The 18,467-nt window shown below is 37.9% G+C and overlaps 2 protein-coding genes across 5 annotated transcripts in view; both read right to left on the bottom strand.

Moving 5' to 3' along the window:
• Nucleotides 1-5,774, bottom strand: part of si:ch73-366l1.5 (FILIA-N KH-like domain-containing protein) — a 31,127-nt gene extending 25,353 nt beyond the window's left edge. For 2 of the 4 annotated variants that reach the window (XM_051888014.1, XM_051888015.1), the window contains exons 1-2: nucleotides 5,267-5,772; nucleotides 2,834-2,983 (exon numbers count right to left, since the gene is read on the bottom strand). In XM_051888014.1, the coding sequence (XP_051743974.1) occupies nucleotides 2,834-2,983; nucleotides 5,267-5,569 (453 nt within the window). In that variant the 5' untranslated portion in view covers nucleotides 5,570-5,772. Of the gene's footprint in view, nucleotides 1-2,833; nucleotides 2,984-5,266 lie in introns of all 4 variants that reach the window. The other 2 variants (XM_051888013.1, XM_051888016.1) reach the window with 2 other exon arrangements.
• A 2,236-nt stretch (nucleotides 5,775-8,010) lies between these two features.
• On the bottom strand, nucleotides 8,011-18,420 carry jmjd6 (jumonji domain containing 6, arginine demethylase and lysine hydroxylase). Its single transcript, XM_051888012.1, has 6 exons — nucleotides 18,171-18,420; nucleotides 14,620-15,008; nucleotides 13,116-13,402; nucleotides 11,663-11,798; nucleotides 11,316-11,454; nucleotides 8,011-9,402 (listed from the first exon to the last, which is right to left on the bottom strand). Exons 1-6 carry the CDS (start codon nucleotides 18,297-18,299, stop codon nucleotides 9,271-9,273), a joined length of 1,212 nt encoding a protein of 403 aa, XP_051743972.1. The 5' UTR covers nucleotides 18,300-18,420; the 3' UTR covers nucleotides 8,011-9,270.
• Between the last annotated feature and the right edge of the window lie 47 nt (nucleotides 18,421-18,467).

Here is an 18,467-nt window from a genome sequence, read left to right as displayed (position 1 = left end):
TTCACCTCTAACCAAACACACCTGAACCAGCTAATCAAGGTCTCAATCCATAATATGGATAATATGTAGGTGTTTAAGATTAGTTCAAAGGTGCTCATCCCTTTCAAAGTACAAACTTCACATCACAGCGCAGTATGTGCGGTAAAGTACGCAAACTGTGTCTCTTGGGGTTCATTTGGAAAATTACAGCCTGGTTTGTTTGATCTGAGTTGAAAATAAAACTCAACAGGAGGAACCAGGTTATGTAAATATGCTTTATAGCCTCAATAAAAGAGTAATATATTATCCAAGCTTCTGCATGGAATACATCCACTGATAAACGCATTAAATTTTACTGCATCACCATTACTTAGCCTACCTTTATTTTTTCCTCAATGCTTGTCTTCTATGGCCACAGTTCACACAGCAATACGGTTGTCAGTTCTGAATTTATATGGTTACGTTCACACACAGTTCAGTTATTGGTAACACTATTTCAAAAGGTCCACTTTACACATTCTACTAACTATAAGTAAATTTGCAACTAAGTCATCTTATTCTACTAACCCGAATCCTAACACCTAACAGTCTACAGTCTACTAATACTTTAATGAGAGCTAGTTGCTTATAGTTAGTAGAATGTCTAAAGTGGACCACCAAAATAAAGTGTAACCCAGTTATTTATGGAGTAACAATCGCATTCCATAACAGAACTTTTCAGGACACACAACCGCATTTTCGGAAAACCCGCACTGTGTGAACGTGGCTCGATTGGACTCTTGTCGTGTCAAAAGTGATAAGTATCATCTTTGACATTACTTTGGTCACCGTCGCCACGATTACTGGTAAAAGCCCCGATATACTTCAAGCGAAATCGAAGAACAAACTGATGTGACGTAATTTCGACCAAATTAGGCCAAAATGAAGTTCGTTTTGGGAATTCAAAACAGCTCGACAAAGAAAAATGGCACTTTTCCACTGCATGGGACAGCTCGGTACGATTCACTTAAATAGTAACACTTTGATTGAGGTTCCAAGCGAGCCGTACAGATATTAAAATGTGACACGTAAACACTGCAGATCACTGATTGGTCAGAAACTCCAGTTGTCAATCCCAAAAACTGACAGTGTAGACCTTTTATTACGGTTTATTTGTAAAATTTCAAAAAGCTTACCATCAACATTCATCAAGTACAAATGTTCCGAAAATCATCAGAATGTGTTCTCTCAAAAATGAATGCCTTTTTTGCATCTATATTTGGCAGATAAACCCAAATGAACAGCAAATGGTTGCTTGTAAACAAACGTCCCCTTGTCGTTTTTGGCGGGAGGTTCTCAGCCAGAATGAGCCGCAGTGCGGACAAGATTGTATGCAGTTAGTCTAAAGTCTGGCTACGGCACACTAGACAAAATCTGGCTTGGCTCTCCCTATAATGGTATCACTCTCATGGTTATTTAGCCAGGCTGTAGATGAGGCAGAAAAAGTAGTATTACATAACGCTGTGTAATGGATCCCAGAGGATCTCCTGCTGTACTGAATGGACAGGATTGGATCGGTGGGTGTGACAGCACTCCTAATGTTTCTCATGTGTGGAACTTCACAGCAATCAAAAGAAACATTACTGGCATGCTAGTACTGCCTTTATTAAGCAACATTATCCGAAATGTGTATATTTAAAGCACCTCTCTTTCATTTGATATGAATATCATCTTATGGTTTGCACCCATAAAGTTTCCAAATAAACAGAGGAAAACAAGTACCTTGAGCAGAACAAGAGGGGAAAAAAGCATGTGCTTGGTTTCAACAACTTCTGTTTTTGTAGTGAAGAGTAATTTGACTCTGAATAATAGTATTTGGTTATAGCACAATGACTTCTTTTATGTCAAAAGATCAAAGAAATATTAATTTCACATATCATGACCCCTTTAATACATGTTACTGGTCTTCAATATACATTATTTCAAAAGAAAAAAGAAGTTTGTAATCATCCACCAAAATGAAATCATATCTGACAAAAATTAAGTGCTCTTAAAGGGATAGTTCACCCTATAATGAAAATTATAATGGCAGTCCATATAATGGCAGTGAACAGTGACGCAAAAGTAAAACACGTGACACGTGATGATCCCATGTGACACGTGTTGTATATTTCATGTGTTCTGGGGGCATATGATATGAAATTTTATGTGTTATTTAACTAAAATCCTGACTTTGGCCGTTGATCTTCTGTGCACGGATACGCGACATGTGCGTTTGTGAAACTTTATTAGTGCTGCAGTTCACTCCGACTTGTCCAGAAATAAAATTGAGAAATCAAGATTAACAAAACGTGACATGAAATACAACGCCTAGAAATCCCAAAAACGTATCCGTGTACTTTCTTCACAAAATTAACTCCATTTGTCTGACAGTCAGAATGACACATGACCGATGTGAACGAGATTACTTCATGTTACAATGAACACAAAGGATATATTCACCTCAGAGAAGAAGCGCCAAGGTCAGGATTTTAGTTAAATAATACATTAAATTTCATATCGTACACCCCCAAAACATTTGGAATATATACGACACGTTTCACATGTGATCATTTTGTGATACTTTTGCATCTTTTTTAAAAAGCTTGATGCTATTCACTGCCATTATATGGACGAGCGTGAGCGGGGCTTTTTTTTTTTTTTTTTTTAATTCTCCTTTTGTGGTCCATAAAAGAAAGAAGGGCATAACGGCATCAGAACAACACCAGGCTGAGTAAATGAGGACTTAATTTTCATTTTTGGGTGAACCATCCCTTCAACTGATAAATAATGGCTAGTACAGCATTAAACAAGTCCATCATATCACACAACTTACCTGGACAAGTGTTTCTTGCGCCGGGATGATCTCAGGTTCAACTGTAGGCTGTTCCTCTACAACACCAACTTCCTCAATTACAGGGGCGACCACAGCGGGCTCTTCCTTTTTCGGCTCAACGACTGCCTCCTCCTCAGCATTTACCTCTGCCTATTTGAGCAATGAGAATGAAACTCAGAAAATAGCGTGGTAACATAAGACATGACTAGATAATTGAAAAATGGTTCTTATTCAGAACAAGTTCCATATTTAATAAACAAATAAATAAATATGAATAGTAATAATAAAAGATACATAAAGAACAGAAGTAAATCGAACAAATCCAAACAAGAATTTTCCGATACAAGAATATTCCAATATTAATCAGAATTTGGTCATATTCTGGTTATGTCATGTAAACACATGAGCCAGCCACAACCAGATTTAGTAGATATTATGGTTTTTAGAAATCTGGCATTTGCCTGTATTAAGGCTGGCCCATACTAATAGATTTTCAGAATGTGAGGGACCATGAACATGAGCACACCACACACCAACAGATTCCATTCACAAACAGCCAGAGTCCGACTGTGAACATGGGAAATCTCGCAAAATCTCTCACGGTCAAACATGACTTTAGAGTAAACAAACACGGCAGATGACTTCCAAGAAGAAATGGTGATAACAGTGTTTGGACTGCTTTTGACAGAAAATATGCAGGGGGAAAAAGTTTTTTTTGGATGAAGTCATGTTATGCTTCCATCGGCTCACTTTCTGACTGGGTATCGTTTTGTTCCACGTGACAATCTACAGAGTGCGTGCGCATTTGTCCTCGGGGTTCCCCCACATAATATAACACAACACATTTAATCAGAAAATTATTTCCATGTAAACATGGATATTGTATAAAACTAGGAATGTATTGAAGATAATCAAGAAGTCCACCAAAGTGAGAAACGTCAACATTGCAATAACAGTACAAAATGTCATCATCAGTTTTGTCCGACTGGAGCTCTGAAGCTCATTTTAGCAGCTCGGTTCTTGTGAACATCAGTTCCTCAAGAGTATTCTCTGAGGATCATGTGTGTCACACACACCTGTGCTCAAGACTCCTTGAGCTCTCAACAGCAGCATGTTACACAATATACACTTTTAAATATAGTGGATATATGTTTGAAGCCATATATAGAAGGTCCATGTCCAAAGCTCTGGTTACTGCTGTGGTGGGCATATTCTAAGTCAAGACCAAACGCATGCTCACATGAAAGGTCAAAAACCTCTATAGTGTCCACTAGTGTGATGTTTAAAAGAGGCTGAACACAAGAAACATTATGTAGGCCAGGGCCGTAACCAGCCATAAGCATTGAGGGCGGCACTCTATTAAACACCACTCTATTTGTTGTTCGGATGGCAAAGAGTTATGGCTGGTTTGCCTCAGCGGACTAACAGCAATGGCAAAATGACTGAGATGGCCAATCAAATCAAAGAAGGTGGGGCTTAACGTTCACAGAACATGACGAAGTAGTTTGGATGGATGGATGGATGGATGGATGGATGGATGGATGGGTGGGTGGATGGATGGATGGGTGGATGGGTGGATGGATGGGTGGGTGGATGAATGGGTGGGTGGATGAATGGGTGGGTGGATGCATGGATGAATGAGTGGATGAATGGGTGGATGGATCCACCACATCCCAAATGTGCTGTAGGCTATATTACGTTTATACATCGATCAAGTACAAATAACATAAGGATGTTCTGAAAATGTTATTCTCAGAATGTTTTCTCAACGTTATGAGAACGTTCTTTAAGTAAAAATAACAAAGACGTTCCAAGAATACTGTTCTAAGAACGTTTCTCTCAACATCATGAGCCCAGCTAACAAAAATGTTCTAAAAACGTTTTAATAGCGTCCCCATTAACTTATAAAAACTCTATTTCTGTACGTTTACTTATTTTTATATTTTTTTTAATTCGTTGTTATGTTAAGGGAACATTGCATTTGATCATTTTGCGAACATTATGAGAATGTTACTGAAACAAGTAGCATTTAAAAAGGCAACCAGCTAACTAAACGTTTCAAGTAAAGACCTTCCATGAACGCTGTATAAATAATGTTCTTGGGCTAACTTTTTGAGAACATTATTAAAGACCAGTTAACGGAAGAATGTGTGTTCATAACTTTGAAAGAACCTTGTCACAACATTAGCTCATTTCAAATATTAAAAAAGTTGTAAGAACGTTCTATAAATGTTATTTATGTTTCATCCAAACGTTTACATATCAGTGAAACGTTAGTGAAAGTTGTGGGAACGTTCCGTTAGCTAGAAAGACGGCGTGTCATGACTCGAGGCCAAACGCCAGCCTGATACATGTGTTATGTGTACAAAAACTTACACAAACTAAATAAAATACAGCGCAGGAGATTCACAAGACGTCCAGCGCGCATCTCACCTGTACAGGTGTTTGTTGCACCGCGATGACTTCAGGTTCTACAACAGGAGCGACTGGAACAGGGTCTTCCCTTCTCTTTTCAATAACCACCTCCTCCTGTACAGGAGCTGGAGCTGGAGCCGGGGCAGGTTGCTCCACTCTGGGCTGCTGATACGCAGTAACTCGCTCTGATCTCTCCTCGTGTTGTTTCTGTTTCTGATCTTTTTTTTGCGCCGGTTTCTTCGCCAGGAACGTCGATGCAACTATAATGGCAATAATCGTAAAGAAAAGTGCGGACAAAATAACGGGTGCGTCTATATCCATGATTGCCTGCGGTTGTAGCTGTTGTTGTTATTAAGGTGAAAATAAAAGTTTGAAAGGTTTATTGTGGCATGTAAAGCGGATGCCTGTAAGATGCGGATTAGTGACCGCCTCAGCTCGTCCCGTTAGAGCGCGTCTGTCTGAGCGAGAGCCCATGTGCGAGAGACGCTTTCCAGATAATGGCCGTGTCTTAAAACCTAGTCAGCTGCCTACACAGACAGCATTCTGGGGCATAATAGACAGCGTCTATATGAAGACGCTCCTTACATTACGGTCGAACGCTCAAAATGAATAAAATTAACTGCATTCTTTTTATAGAAAAGCCATAACATTTCAACAAAAGTGTTATATTTGTATATAATACTGCTAGTAAAAATCTAATTGGGCATCAACCTGATATTATACGCAACATACGTTCCAAGCGCAACTTTTGATGCGCATCAAAGATGTGGCTGATGCCCAAAAATGCTAGTTAGGAAGGTTATTAGGTTTTGAGACACAACCAATGACTCTCAATACAGCGTCACTCCCTACAGGACAGCCCACCTTTTTAAAGGAGCATTGAAGGAACACTGACAGGCGGAAAAGGGGCTGCTCTTTTTTCCTATATTTTGAAAAAGAACATGATTATAGCGATGGAACAGTACGGTGCAAATTAACTTATACAACTATCTTAGGAATATACGTCTGAGGACTGCCATGTATAGTGCTTATAATGTGTTGTAATTTTTTTTTTTTTTTTAGTGGATATTGCTAATGACATTATATAAAACGGTTCTTTCCTGTCCTTGATTCTGATTGGTCAATAGCTGTGTTTTATTCACGATAAAACACAACTATGACCGCTTCACCCAACGGTTCTGTGTATCACTACACAACACCCTTAGCAACCACTCTTAGCAACGTAAACTGTTTGTTCTCAATTGATATTGTTCATTGAAGCTTACTGTATTATGTAGAAGAGTATCCTGAGAAAGAGATTGATTGAGCAAATTTATTACCTGCATTCAGATTTAGCATTTTCCTTCAGGTCAGTCCTATGTTCAAAAATCTGTTTAAATGTCCGACATATTATCTTGTCCTTTTAACAGTTAAGGGGTTTTCCCGTGACTGACAGCCCTAGTCAAAGCATTTGTCAGTTGCGTCTTGTTCCGTGTTCACAACAATTCAGACTTTTCAATGTAAAAGTCTTCGCTACTGACTGACACGCTTATAAAGACAGTCTTTGCCGCCATCTAATGGCGTAATAATGTAACTTCTGTTGCTGTTCAAGGTCAGGGACTATTTTTTTTCCGGCGGAAGGAAGGCTTTTATTGAAAGTTTACTTCACGCAAGTTGCATTGATACATATTTTTGGCTTTAATATTTGTATTGTGTGGTAACCGTTTTATGAAAGCAATAAGGTACTCAAGGCTAGTGCTGTATCGTGAATAAGTCACGGCTGAAGGGGTTGCAGGCACTCCGCTTCGCGCCGCAGCCTCTCGTACCTTATTGCTTACTTAGACTGCAGTAGTTTTAACCGCATTTAAATCGGCGCTCTCTTTACAGTAACTTTAACCTGCTGATGCCTGAAACTTATCTTAAAATTTTATATTTTCTTGAAACAAAGATGTTATTCCCAATAAATGTCTGCTCCCCTACTGCTCTTTTTCAACAAAAGTTCAGTTTCACAAGTTTTCAAATTATGTTTAATAATTCAAGTTGGCATGAAACGAAAGCTGTGCTAGTCTTTTCTTCTCTATTGTGATGTATATCTGAGTGCTATTGGTGGATCTCATGTGAGTGAGTGCCCCGCCCTCACGCCAGTAAACATCATATTCTTGTGGAAGTTTCATCATTTAATTATACAAGTTGAGTTTAATGGTAGTTACCACAAATACACACTTTAATGTGTGGTGTCCACTTCAGAAAGTAAACAAATATGAGTAATTTCAAAATACATGTTTTCCTTAAAGCTACAATATTTAGATTTTTCGGCACTAGAGGTCGCCTATTCAAAAAAAAAGGTGTAGGAGTGGGGAATCTTGGGAGATGTCGTCTTCTCCTCCTCATAGCTAGTGGAAAAGAATCAGGACGGGACTCGATTAGAAATCATGTTCATGTTCAAAATATATAACACTGGCCCAGTGGTTTTTGGATATTTTACTGCGAAAATCTTACATATTGCACCTTTAAATCACATTCTATTAAAAAATATGGCTTCTTTGAAAGTTCTGGGACAAAAGAGTGTATATATTTCACTAGTTGCGTAGTTGGTGCGTCACCCCTTTTGAATTTACCTTGTCATAAATAACCACAATGACGCATAAAGAGGAATTATGGTTATGTAAAGGTCAAAAGTAATCATCCATGGTAGATTGGATGCAACATCACAACCTTAACGGTTAACCATGCCCAATGTAGTAGACAATATTCAACATGCAAAGACACTGCACCAAGACAAATACATAGAAACTTTTATTAAACAATTATCATTCATTTAGTTTTGATCTCAGCAACATCAAGGTGTCACATGACTGAACCAGAGCTGAAGATGGAACATGAGGAGCTCAAAAGAGAACATACCCTAGAGAGAAAACACAGAAGATCTGGAGCAACAAGAACGGCCGGCTTCATGTAAGTGTACAGTCCATTGTTTTAAATCGTAATATTTGCAATTCAAAACCGCAGCTATGAGAAATATGAGAGCTCAAAGCAACCAACATCAGGTAAAAATAGGCACTTTTTAACCACATCTTTCTTCTTGATACGTGGTTACCATCACAAACATTTCAACAACACTCACTCTGACCATTAAACGCCTCACACCCATCACAACATAAAAGTCCATTATTGTAGCCCTGAAACAAGTTTAGGTCACGACAGGTTACCAGTTTTGGAGTTACGCTATTACCTTCTGTTAAAATAATGATTTCAAAACTTTAAGACATTACAGGCTAGTCACTTTTTTCCCTTCGACAGGAAAACCCCCTCTTTCGTGTGGCTCATAGTGCACTGTATAATAAATAAGCATTAGCGCCCTCTAGTGTTTCACCTACGCAGAACGTTTATAAAAAGAAAAACACCTCGTATTTCAGTCAAATGCGCTAATTTAACCACTGAACTCACGGCTAATGGACTGTGTGAAGTGCTAAACCAGGTCAAACCAGACCCAACACTTTGACAATTCACAGAAGAGACATTTTGAATCAACTTTTATCTAAAATTGTGAGACTTCATGATTTAGTGAGCACAAATCACAGCCGTTTAACAGTTTTAAGTATTATGGGCAAGTTTTCTGCCAGCCGAGAGAGAGAGAAACCCACGTTTAAGTGCAGAATCAGTAATAAAATAATCTATTTTCTAGGTTCAAAGAGCTAAAGGCAGCATTACACATCAGGTCCAACCGTATTACCTCAGATGGTTTTTGATATACGAATCTGAGCATAACCCCTGTGAAATATAAAAACGGCATCATTAACGCAGATTAATGAACTTGGCACTGGGACAGGAGGGGACGTCAAGCTTCCTGTCCAGAGTCTGACATCAGCAAAGGCAACACGATAAGGGTTTTCCTTCTTTCCCCACAGAGCTGCTCCTCCAGCAAGCACATATTTGGATTATTTGTTCTTGTTTATCTCAAAAAGCCCACTAAGTCTGAGTTTGTTATCATGAGGGGTCAGGAGACAATCATGGCTGCAGCTCCTCTGGTGTGGAGCGAGACGTCACCGAGACGAACTGCGCTCTTTGCTCGCGCAGTCGTCCTGGCTCGTGATGTCACCGTTTCCCATCAGGCCACAGGTTCTCCTCTTCTTTCTGCGATGGGTCATGGCGTCACCCTCAGAGCCCGAGTCAGCCTTCAGAACAAGGGACAAATGAGGTCGCAAAGAATGCCAAAATCTCGTGTAAACATAAAAATATCCTCATTGCACTTTTTTTTTTTTTTTCTTTCATAAAATGCATACAAATTAAAATGTTTCACTGCTGAAAACATACCTTGATTAGTTTTATCTAGATTCATATTGAGTCTTATTTCTTGCATTAAAAATGACTTATTCTGCTTTCTTTAGTGTGTAATGTTGCTGTTTGAGAATGAAAAAGATCTGCAAAGTCACTCCGAAGGGAGTTGGAGACACCAAAACCAGACACTGTTTCTGAACTCTCTGAAACGCCTCCATTGTAGTCTTGAGTTTTCTTCTGGGAACGAACACGTCTCAATATTCCTCATTTAAATAATTCCCGCCAAAGTCATATGCAAAATAAAGGGGCTATGGTAAGGGGTGGAAGCTGTTGACCAATCACAACACACTTGCCCAGCCAACCAATCAGAGCACATTGTGTTTTTCAGAAGGAGGAGCTTCATAGAGACAGGAACTAAACAGGGGTGCGTTTCCCAAAAGCATCGTTAGCCAACTATGGTCGCAAGTTCCATTGAATTCTATTGGTAACGATGGAACTTGCGATGATGGCTGGCTTTGGGAAACGCACCCGAGAGCGTTACTGATAGACTAGGAAGAGATGAGCTGCAACCATGTCAAATATGGGAAAAATAATGTGTTTTTTGAACATTTAAGCTTGAAAACCTATTCTAGTAGAGCCCAAAAACAAAATCAAGACTTTGTAAAAGGGCATAATAGGTCCCCTTTAAACATGTAAAATGTATGTGGAATTTGAGTGTCTCATTTTGATTAAAATGATAGTTCCTGTTGTATATAAATAAATAGATTAAATACATATTATTGCAGGGCAGAAAGGGATTGGGAATATTCATAATCCATTCTCATTAAAATCTGAGATCAATTAATCGTATTAGAGTTAACGGAGTAAAACATGTAGAGAACTCCAAGTATCACATAGCCTACCTTTAAATGATCATTTTCATAAATATGGTCCAGAAATAACAAGTAGTGGTATATTACTATTAATACATTTCTAATCCAATATATGTTAATACACTGTTGTTCAAAAGTTTGAGCTCTTTAAAATTTTTAATGTTTTTGAAAAGAAGTCTCTTCTGCTCACCAAGACTCCATTTATTTGATCAAACATACAGTAAAAACAGTAATATTGTGAAATATTACAATTTAAAATAACTTTTCTATGTGAATATATTGTAAAATGTAATTTATTCCTGTGATCAAAGCTGAATTTTCAGCATCATTACTCCAGTCTTCAGTGTCACATGATCCTTCAGAAATCACTCTAATATGATGATTTGATGCTCAAGAAACATTTATGATTATTATCAATGTTGAAAACAGTTTTTAATGTGTCCTTGCTGAATAAAAGTATTCATTTCTTAAAAAAAATTTTGAATGCTAGAATACATTTAGGCTGATTAATATGCATTACATTATTACTATTAATAACAATGTGTATAGAAAACACAGATGCAATGTCATTTAAACTTTACTTTGAGGATTGTGGATCATTTCTGACTATGAATTTGCCAAATAACAACAGTTCACAATGTGATTTGAGTGCGCCCTCTAGTGTCTGTTGACCGTACAGCCAGTGTTTTCACCATCTGCTCACATGGTTACTGAACAAATAAGTGTTTTAAAACAAAAAAAAAAAGTTTAATCTATTAAATAATTAATGCCGATGAAAACGATATCATCAAAAGGCTGAAATTTTCATGATCATTTTTTAGCTATATTGCCCAGGCCTAGTTAGAGCTTGGTCAAATCAGGACTCTAGTATATGAGTGTGTGTGTGTGTGTGTGTGTGTGTGTGTGTGTGGGGGGGGGTCTTGAGGAACATGACGTACCTCTGAACCAGAGTCGGAGGAGCTGGAGGAGGAAGAGGAGGAGGAGTCACTGGAGCTGTCTGAGGCGATGCCTGTTGACTCCTGCAGATCCACTTTATCTGCCAGAGCAGCAATATCTGGCCTTTCCTGTTTCAGAATCCTGAGACACACACGAAAGAGCAAAACCATGTCAGGAACCCATTCAAATGATCAAAACAACCACATTTATAAAGACATACTTTCACACTTACAGCTTGACTGAAAATGATGCACAAAATATCATAAATAAAAATAAAAATCTCTAATGAAAAAATAACTAAGTGAATGAAGATGAAGAAGTACAGATATCAGACAAAGCAGGGTCTTACCGGTACCACTTCCTGGAGAGTTTGGGCCGACCTCGCACTGTCTTGTGCCACACGATGGGGAAGTTGGTGGTACTTGCAAAATTCTGGGTTACAGCAATAGTCGTGTCCAAGTTCAGGACAACATGCCACCATCCACCTATGAAAAACACAAAACATGTACCTCAATTCAATTAGAGCTGCATGATTGGGTACACAAAACAAATACTGTGATTATGACATAATTGTGATTAAAACTTGGTGGAAACTGTGGATTTGAAAGGCACTATTATCGTTTTACATCTCTGCTGCTTAGATATAATTAATATTGAAAATGTAATACATTTCCAACATAATTAGAACTGCAAATACAATTCGCATAATTACATAATTTGTACTGATAACCCGTTTGTACTTATATATTTTCACAAAATTGCTAGAAAAATCAAAGCCATTTTTCCAAGTTGTGTTCCAAATTTGAAGTTGAAATCACAAAAAAAAAAATGACCCCGCTAAAAAGATTTAAAGTACATTTTCCAATGTCCAATTCTAAAACGGTTTTCACGGGATGAATTTTAAGTGTTGACGCTTTTGAACTACACCTAATTTATAGAGAAAAACAGCAATAAAAAAGCAAGCCAAGTGTCCCGCTACCAGGACACTGACAGTTAACAGGCTATGATGTTCCTGATTTGTACGTAACTTTAGATAAAAGCATCTTCTAAATGTAATGTGAACATTTTAAAGCTTAAGAGTAGAAGGCTTCTACAATTCACCCACTTACATACTAATACTTTCAGTTTTACACTAAACTGAGCAGTTAAATTGTACTCAGATGTTGTCTGTGTAATGCCAGCATCTATTTAACATTAATAAACAAGACTAGCAAAGCCTGAACAGCCACCATGGGCTCCTTTCCAATTTCATAAATGTCATGTGGTTTGAAGTTATGTAGAGGCATTGTTCAGAATACATGTTCTACTTGTTTTTCAGCACTGAGGCTACAGTTTAACTCATATAATTATATATCATAAATATTACATCTGACAATCAATATGGTGGAACAAGTCTAACATGTCAGTAAATCATTTTGAAACCAGCCCATGAATAATGAATGTATGGAAGTAGTGTTGTACTGTATGTTTGTAACGGAAAAACACTGTTCCTATTTATGACTTCAGAAGTTGTGAAATGAAAAGTCAAATCTGTGCGCTGCATTGTGGGATGCAGTATTATGCTCAGTGTGCTCTGATTGCATACACATCAGTATAAAACTCAAGGATCAATGCCAGCTGTAAACACTCTGCCTTGTGCAAGTCCCCAAAATGGTTTTATCAGCCAAAAAAAAAAAAAAAAAAAACGCCCTAAATTATAAAAAAGGTTGTAAACAGAACTTGTACATAAAGTGCACGCATACTGCACTCCTAGTCATTGTTCTTAGTAAACCTCTACGTAGCTGCTGAGTGCAGTAACTGACCAGGCACAAACACGGTCTCTCCAGGGTGCTGCAGCACCTCCAGGGGTCTGAATTCGGCTGGCCAGGTGGGCTGCTGTGTGCGGGGATAGATGACGTTGAACCAGGTGATGGCCTCGTCCTGCTGGTTGCCCCCATCCTCTCGCGTCACCTTGATGAGCTCACGGGGCGTGTGTGTGGGGAACAGGCACCAGCGTTTGTGGCCCTGAACCAGGGCGTTCCACGCACTCGTGCCGAGAGGGTCAATGTGGATGCCTGTTCCAGAGCGTGCAGGACCCATCACAAACCACCTGGGTGAACAGTGAAAAATAGCCTAAATGGACTGAAAACACATGAACTGTTAGCTACTGTCCACCAGTAGGGTACAAAAATTAGGCTCTGAAAATTCTTATAAAAAAACAAACAAAAAAAAAACAAAAAAAGTTTTTCCCCCCTTTTCAAATGTAATAAATGACAAAAACAATTATTTTATATTAATTACATTGTTGTGAATTTCATATTTAGGGGAATCGATCAAATTTCTATTCTATTGTCTTTTTTTCTTCTCTTCAGCAAATGTAAATTAACATTTCCTATTATGGGGGGGGTAATCAATTATATTATATTATATTATATTATATTTTTCCTCTTTAGGGGATCAAATTGATCTAATTCTATTCTATTTTTCCCCTTTACAACAAATGGAATAAATATATAAAATATATAAAAAATAATTATATTATATTTTGAGATATTATATTATATTATATTATATTAGAGGTCGACCGATATATAATTTTATTTGAATTTCTGCATCAACATATTTTTGATATCTATTGCATAACAGGACTTGTTAAATGGCAAGTTGGCAACTGTTTCACACAAGTCCAATTTTGTTGCGTTAAGTGTTTTTGATCATTTTGGATATATGTAATTTTATTTACATTCTTTGCAGTGTTACTTTTTGGTTCACTTTGAATATTTTATTTATAATGTGCAACAAACACATTTTCATGGTACAGTCAATGCTTTTTATTTTTGCAATAAAGTTCAGCACTAATTCACTATTTGTTGGTTTTGATCCAGTATCAGTTTTAAAAACTATCAGTTAATCTTATATCAGCAGGTACCACCCAACTTAGTTATCAGGATCAGTAAAATCCAATATCGGTCGACCTCTAGTATGTTTTAAAAACTATCAGTTAATTAATCGGTAATCAACAGGTACTGCCCAACTTATCGGTATCAATAAAATCCAATATTGGTCAGCCTCTTTATAAAGATATAGGTCTATTTTTTACCCCTTTTCTATTAAACTTTAAATTTGATATGTTTAAACTACCAAGTTTTCGTGCTATTTTATATTGTTCTTAGAAGTCATTTAATTTCTAATACTTTTCTTATGCTTTTTGATGGGACACCAAAGTCTAACTAATTCATGGCCAATAAATGGCATTAGCATCTTCTTTAACTTCATTTTTATTAAATCAGCAAAACTGAAACTGATGGACAAAAAGGATGCGCTTACCTGTACGGTGGGCGTCGCTTCTCTCCCGCGAACTGAAAGAGGTCGTCCCTGAAGAAAACGGGCACCTGGTAGTCCTCCAGAAGCTTGCGGCGCTTAGCGTGCTCGCCAAAACTGCTGTCAAAGATGTAGAGGGGGCTGTCGTCACGGGTCGATTCCAAATACTCCACGTAGTACTTCATTTTCATCTTGACAGAGTAGCCATCGTTGTCCTCGCCGCATTTGAACTTCTGGTTGCGGTATTTGCGCTTGAGTCGCTCCAAGGTCCACTTTTCCCGCGCAGGCCACGACTCCTGGCAGTTGAGCAGAACGACGGGCTTATACGGCTTCTCAAAGCGCTGGATGAACTCCTCTGGACTGAGGCGCTGGGTGTCCACTCGCTCCACGTTGTCCTGGACAAAGAACAGTCCAGTTGGTTTTATTTTCCATAGAGCCTTTCACAAATAAATATCATTTCAAAGCAGCTTTACAGAACACCATACATCAACGTCAGAGCATGTAAAAGTAAAGTTGAAGACCCGTGGACTACCATGAAAAATGAACTGTCATGTTCCTGAATGTGTTTAAATTCAACCTTTAGATTAAATCGAAGGCCAAATCAATTACACACAAAAGTTTTTCTACTTCAGATTAAGCCAAAACCTTTAAAAGTTCCACTGAGAAGACTCATTACAGAAAACATGCACAAGGCCGGGTTTCTAAAAGAGCAACAGTGTGCAGTTTGCCTTGGACAGGGTCTCTACGATGGCCCAGGTCCAACTGCTCAGATTATTTTTAGCTACTCCTTCCTGCAGTGGCATCTTCAGAAGCAAACACTTGCAGGAACCTCATATGAAATTATTCAATTACATACATGTGCTTCAATTAGATTTAGGCAACATCCATCAGAGCTGATGTGACCTTAATCTGTTTTCAGGCACATTCTTGATGTTTAGCATTATCCTTAATTTTTAGCCTGCAGCATACTAAAGTAAATAAAATAACTGTAATTAAAATTAAATAAAGTTTTTAAAGACCTAAATGTTCTTCAGGCTTTCCACTCTCTAGCTAATAAATTCTGTTTATTTTAGAAGTAGGCTATGTCCCAAATCGCACACTCTCATGAGTAGGTACTTATATCAATAAGTACTTACTTTGTGAGTGCTAAAAAGTAGGGCTGCGTAAAGAAAAAAAGTTCTCTCGATTTTAATCAATTCTCATTTTTACAAATGAGATTCTTAAATCCCAAAAAAGTCTATCCTGTTTTCAGTTGAAGAATGAACTGAACACTGTAGCGCGCTTCCCATCCAATAAATGGCAATAAGCTTTGTGCTTTGTTACTTCTAATATGAAACAAAGCCTCAGATTTTCAAATTCTTTCCATTTTATTACGAAATTCAAAAAATAAATACCGTTTTGGCGCTGTTTAATGTGGCGTGACAGATCGCTGATCTGATCCTCTCCTCCGCTTTAATACCAGATAAAGCGTGAGATAAACATGAATGAACATCTGAAGGTATGTTAAAAGATACAGTACAACTTACAGAAATCCGTATGTCTCATGTAAATGAGCATTTTGCTAAATATATGCACCATATTACATATTCACTATAATTTTTAATGTTCTTCAATATTTAATGCATTTAAACAAATAAACCTGTCAAGTTATTATGACAGCCACCATTTAAATGTTTATATTCAAAAAAAACTAATTGTAGTAGAAATATAATTATGTGATTTAAAGTTAGTATTATAACTTTATTATTATAAAAACTTCCTTGAGTGTAATGCAAGTACAAATCAGTTCATTTTAACCTTCAAATATTATATAGTAATGTAGTACCAACTGACTTCCATCATGTATATTTGGAGGACCCCCAGCCCTGCACATTTTGTATGTCTCCCTCATCTATCACACCTGATTCAACTCATGTGCTCATTAGTAGAGACAGAAAGACCTGAAATGGGTGTGTCAGAAATAGGGAGACATACAAAATGTGCTCCAGGGGTCCTCCAGGACAGGTTTGGGAACCACTGGTTTACAGCATTAGTTGACAGAGTTTTTTCCTTGAGAAAATTTGCCATGTACTGTATCTGATATATATCCAAAATAATCGATACTGAATTGAATCGCGAGCTTGTGAATCAAAATCAAATCAAATCATGAAATTTGTGTCAATTTTACTAAAGGTATGTTTTAGCTCAGGGGTGGGGAACGTTGATCCTGGAGGGCCATTGTCCTGCAGAGTTTAGCTCCAACCCTAATTAAACACACCTGAAGCTAATCAAGGTCTTCGGGATTACTTAAAGTAACAGGCAGGTGAGTGTTTTTTTCAGGATCATCTGCAGGACAATGGCCCTCCAGGATCAACGTTCCCCACCCCTGTTTTAGCTATATAGTATGAATGTGTGTAGTATGAATGTAATCCGGGCGTACTACATTTGCCTTTGCCATGTTGTCATTGTCATGTGACCTACGGCATCAGATGCATCACTTCACTGTCATTCACAAATCCTCTCCCATGGCCTCATGGGATAGTAAAATGTCCATCGCATGCACACTTCAGTATCTCGCCGGAAGTAGCACTGTTTTAAGAGTACTGTAAATTCAGACATACTTCTATCATCACATAATGTTTTTCACCTACTATACAGCAAGTATGCGATTTCGGATGCAGCCATAGTCACTTGAACTGATGTTGTATGAGGAAAAAGCTACACGAAGATAATATAACAACATATAGTTTTACAGCAAAAAAAAAATCTTTTTTTTTAAACATTTTTTTAATTAACAAAAACTATGAGGGTCTAAAATAATTATGATTAAAATAATAATAATAATAACAAAACTTCTGAAAATTAAAGCTTCTGAAAAATAAAATTAAGAATTGAACATTCGTCAAGGTTCACTCTTTTCACTTGTACCGGATAAGCATATTTAGAGCTTGACATCACTAGAAAAATGTATAAATTCTTTATAAAAATGTCTATTGACTTTAAAATGGGAAAACCTGGATATACGAGGTAGCCCAAGACAGTGGGATCTCTGCTTGCTTTGACTTATTTAAAATAATTTTAAGTCATCTTAATGGCCCCCTTGAAAATTTGCTGAGGCCCCCGAGCCCCTGGTTATGAATCTCTGTTTTAGTGTGTAAATATTGATTTGTTTCCATTTGGGATTAATTACTTATTTAAGAAAGCAGAGACTATAATGTGCAATATTTGATCCATAGCTATCTAGATACAGTGGCAATACAGTAATAGTATCACATGGCAATGCAAGTGCAAAACCCCTATATATATATATAAAATTTACTTTAAAATAAAATTTGTTCATTACTACCACACTGTTCACGCAACAATAAACTTTTAAAGTGTCTCTTTCTACACGAGTAAGTGTGTACGTGCGGCGACCAACGTACACACTGGCAGTCGTCACAAGCACGCGCTTTGACCGCTTGCGCGTGTAACTTAAACAACAAACTACGACACCGACGTGTAGCGTGCAGCTCTACTGGTGTTCGCAACGTGTAACGCCTGCGCTACACGTTACTCCGCATAAAACGCAGCGTTACCTTCACGGTCCTGTGTGACAGATCAAAGCTCTCGCAGTAATCGTGTTTGGTCCAGTCGCTCGAGTCCTTCAGCTCGGGTCTGGCGCTCCGCTTCGCTTCTTTGATCCGTTTCTTACTTTTATGGTTCATTCTTCAGCGTTTCAACACGTCTTGTCTTTGGGTGACGCTTTTAGCCCGCGTGCTATTGCTAAGTCCAATGCAAAGAAAGTCACTATGGAGAGTGGCTAGTCAGTCACTGGAGGCCCTGTAGATGTGTGTGCAGTTCTTATGCTGCCGACAGTACTGTGCGCGATACAG

The sequence above is a fragment of the Ctenopharyngodon idella genome, chromosome 3 (assembly GCF_019924925.1).
Source record: "Ctenopharyngodon idella isolate HZGC_01 chromosome 3, HZGC01, whole genome shotgun sequence".
Taxonomy (NCBI): domain Eukaryota; kingdom Metazoa; phylum Chordata; class Actinopteri; order Cypriniformes; family Xenocyprididae; genus Ctenopharyngodon; species Ctenopharyngodon idella.
The sequence above is the reverse complement of the archived record's forward strand: the minus strand, read 5'-3'. Positions and strand labels throughout refer to the sequence as shown.

Coding starts and splice junctions, on each gene's coding strand:
- jmjd6 (XM_051888012.1), bottom strand. CDS start 18,299: ATGAACCATAAAAGTAAGAAACGGATCAAAGAAGCGAAGCGGAGCGCC. Junction 13,403..14,619: donor AAGCGACGCCCACCGTACAG/GTAAGCGCATCC, acceptor CTGTTCACCCAG/GTGGTTTGTGATGGGTCCTG. Junction 11,455..11,662: donor CTCTCCAGGAAGTGGTACCG/GTAAGACCCTGC, acceptor TGTGTGTCTCAG/GATTCTGAAACAGGAAAGGC.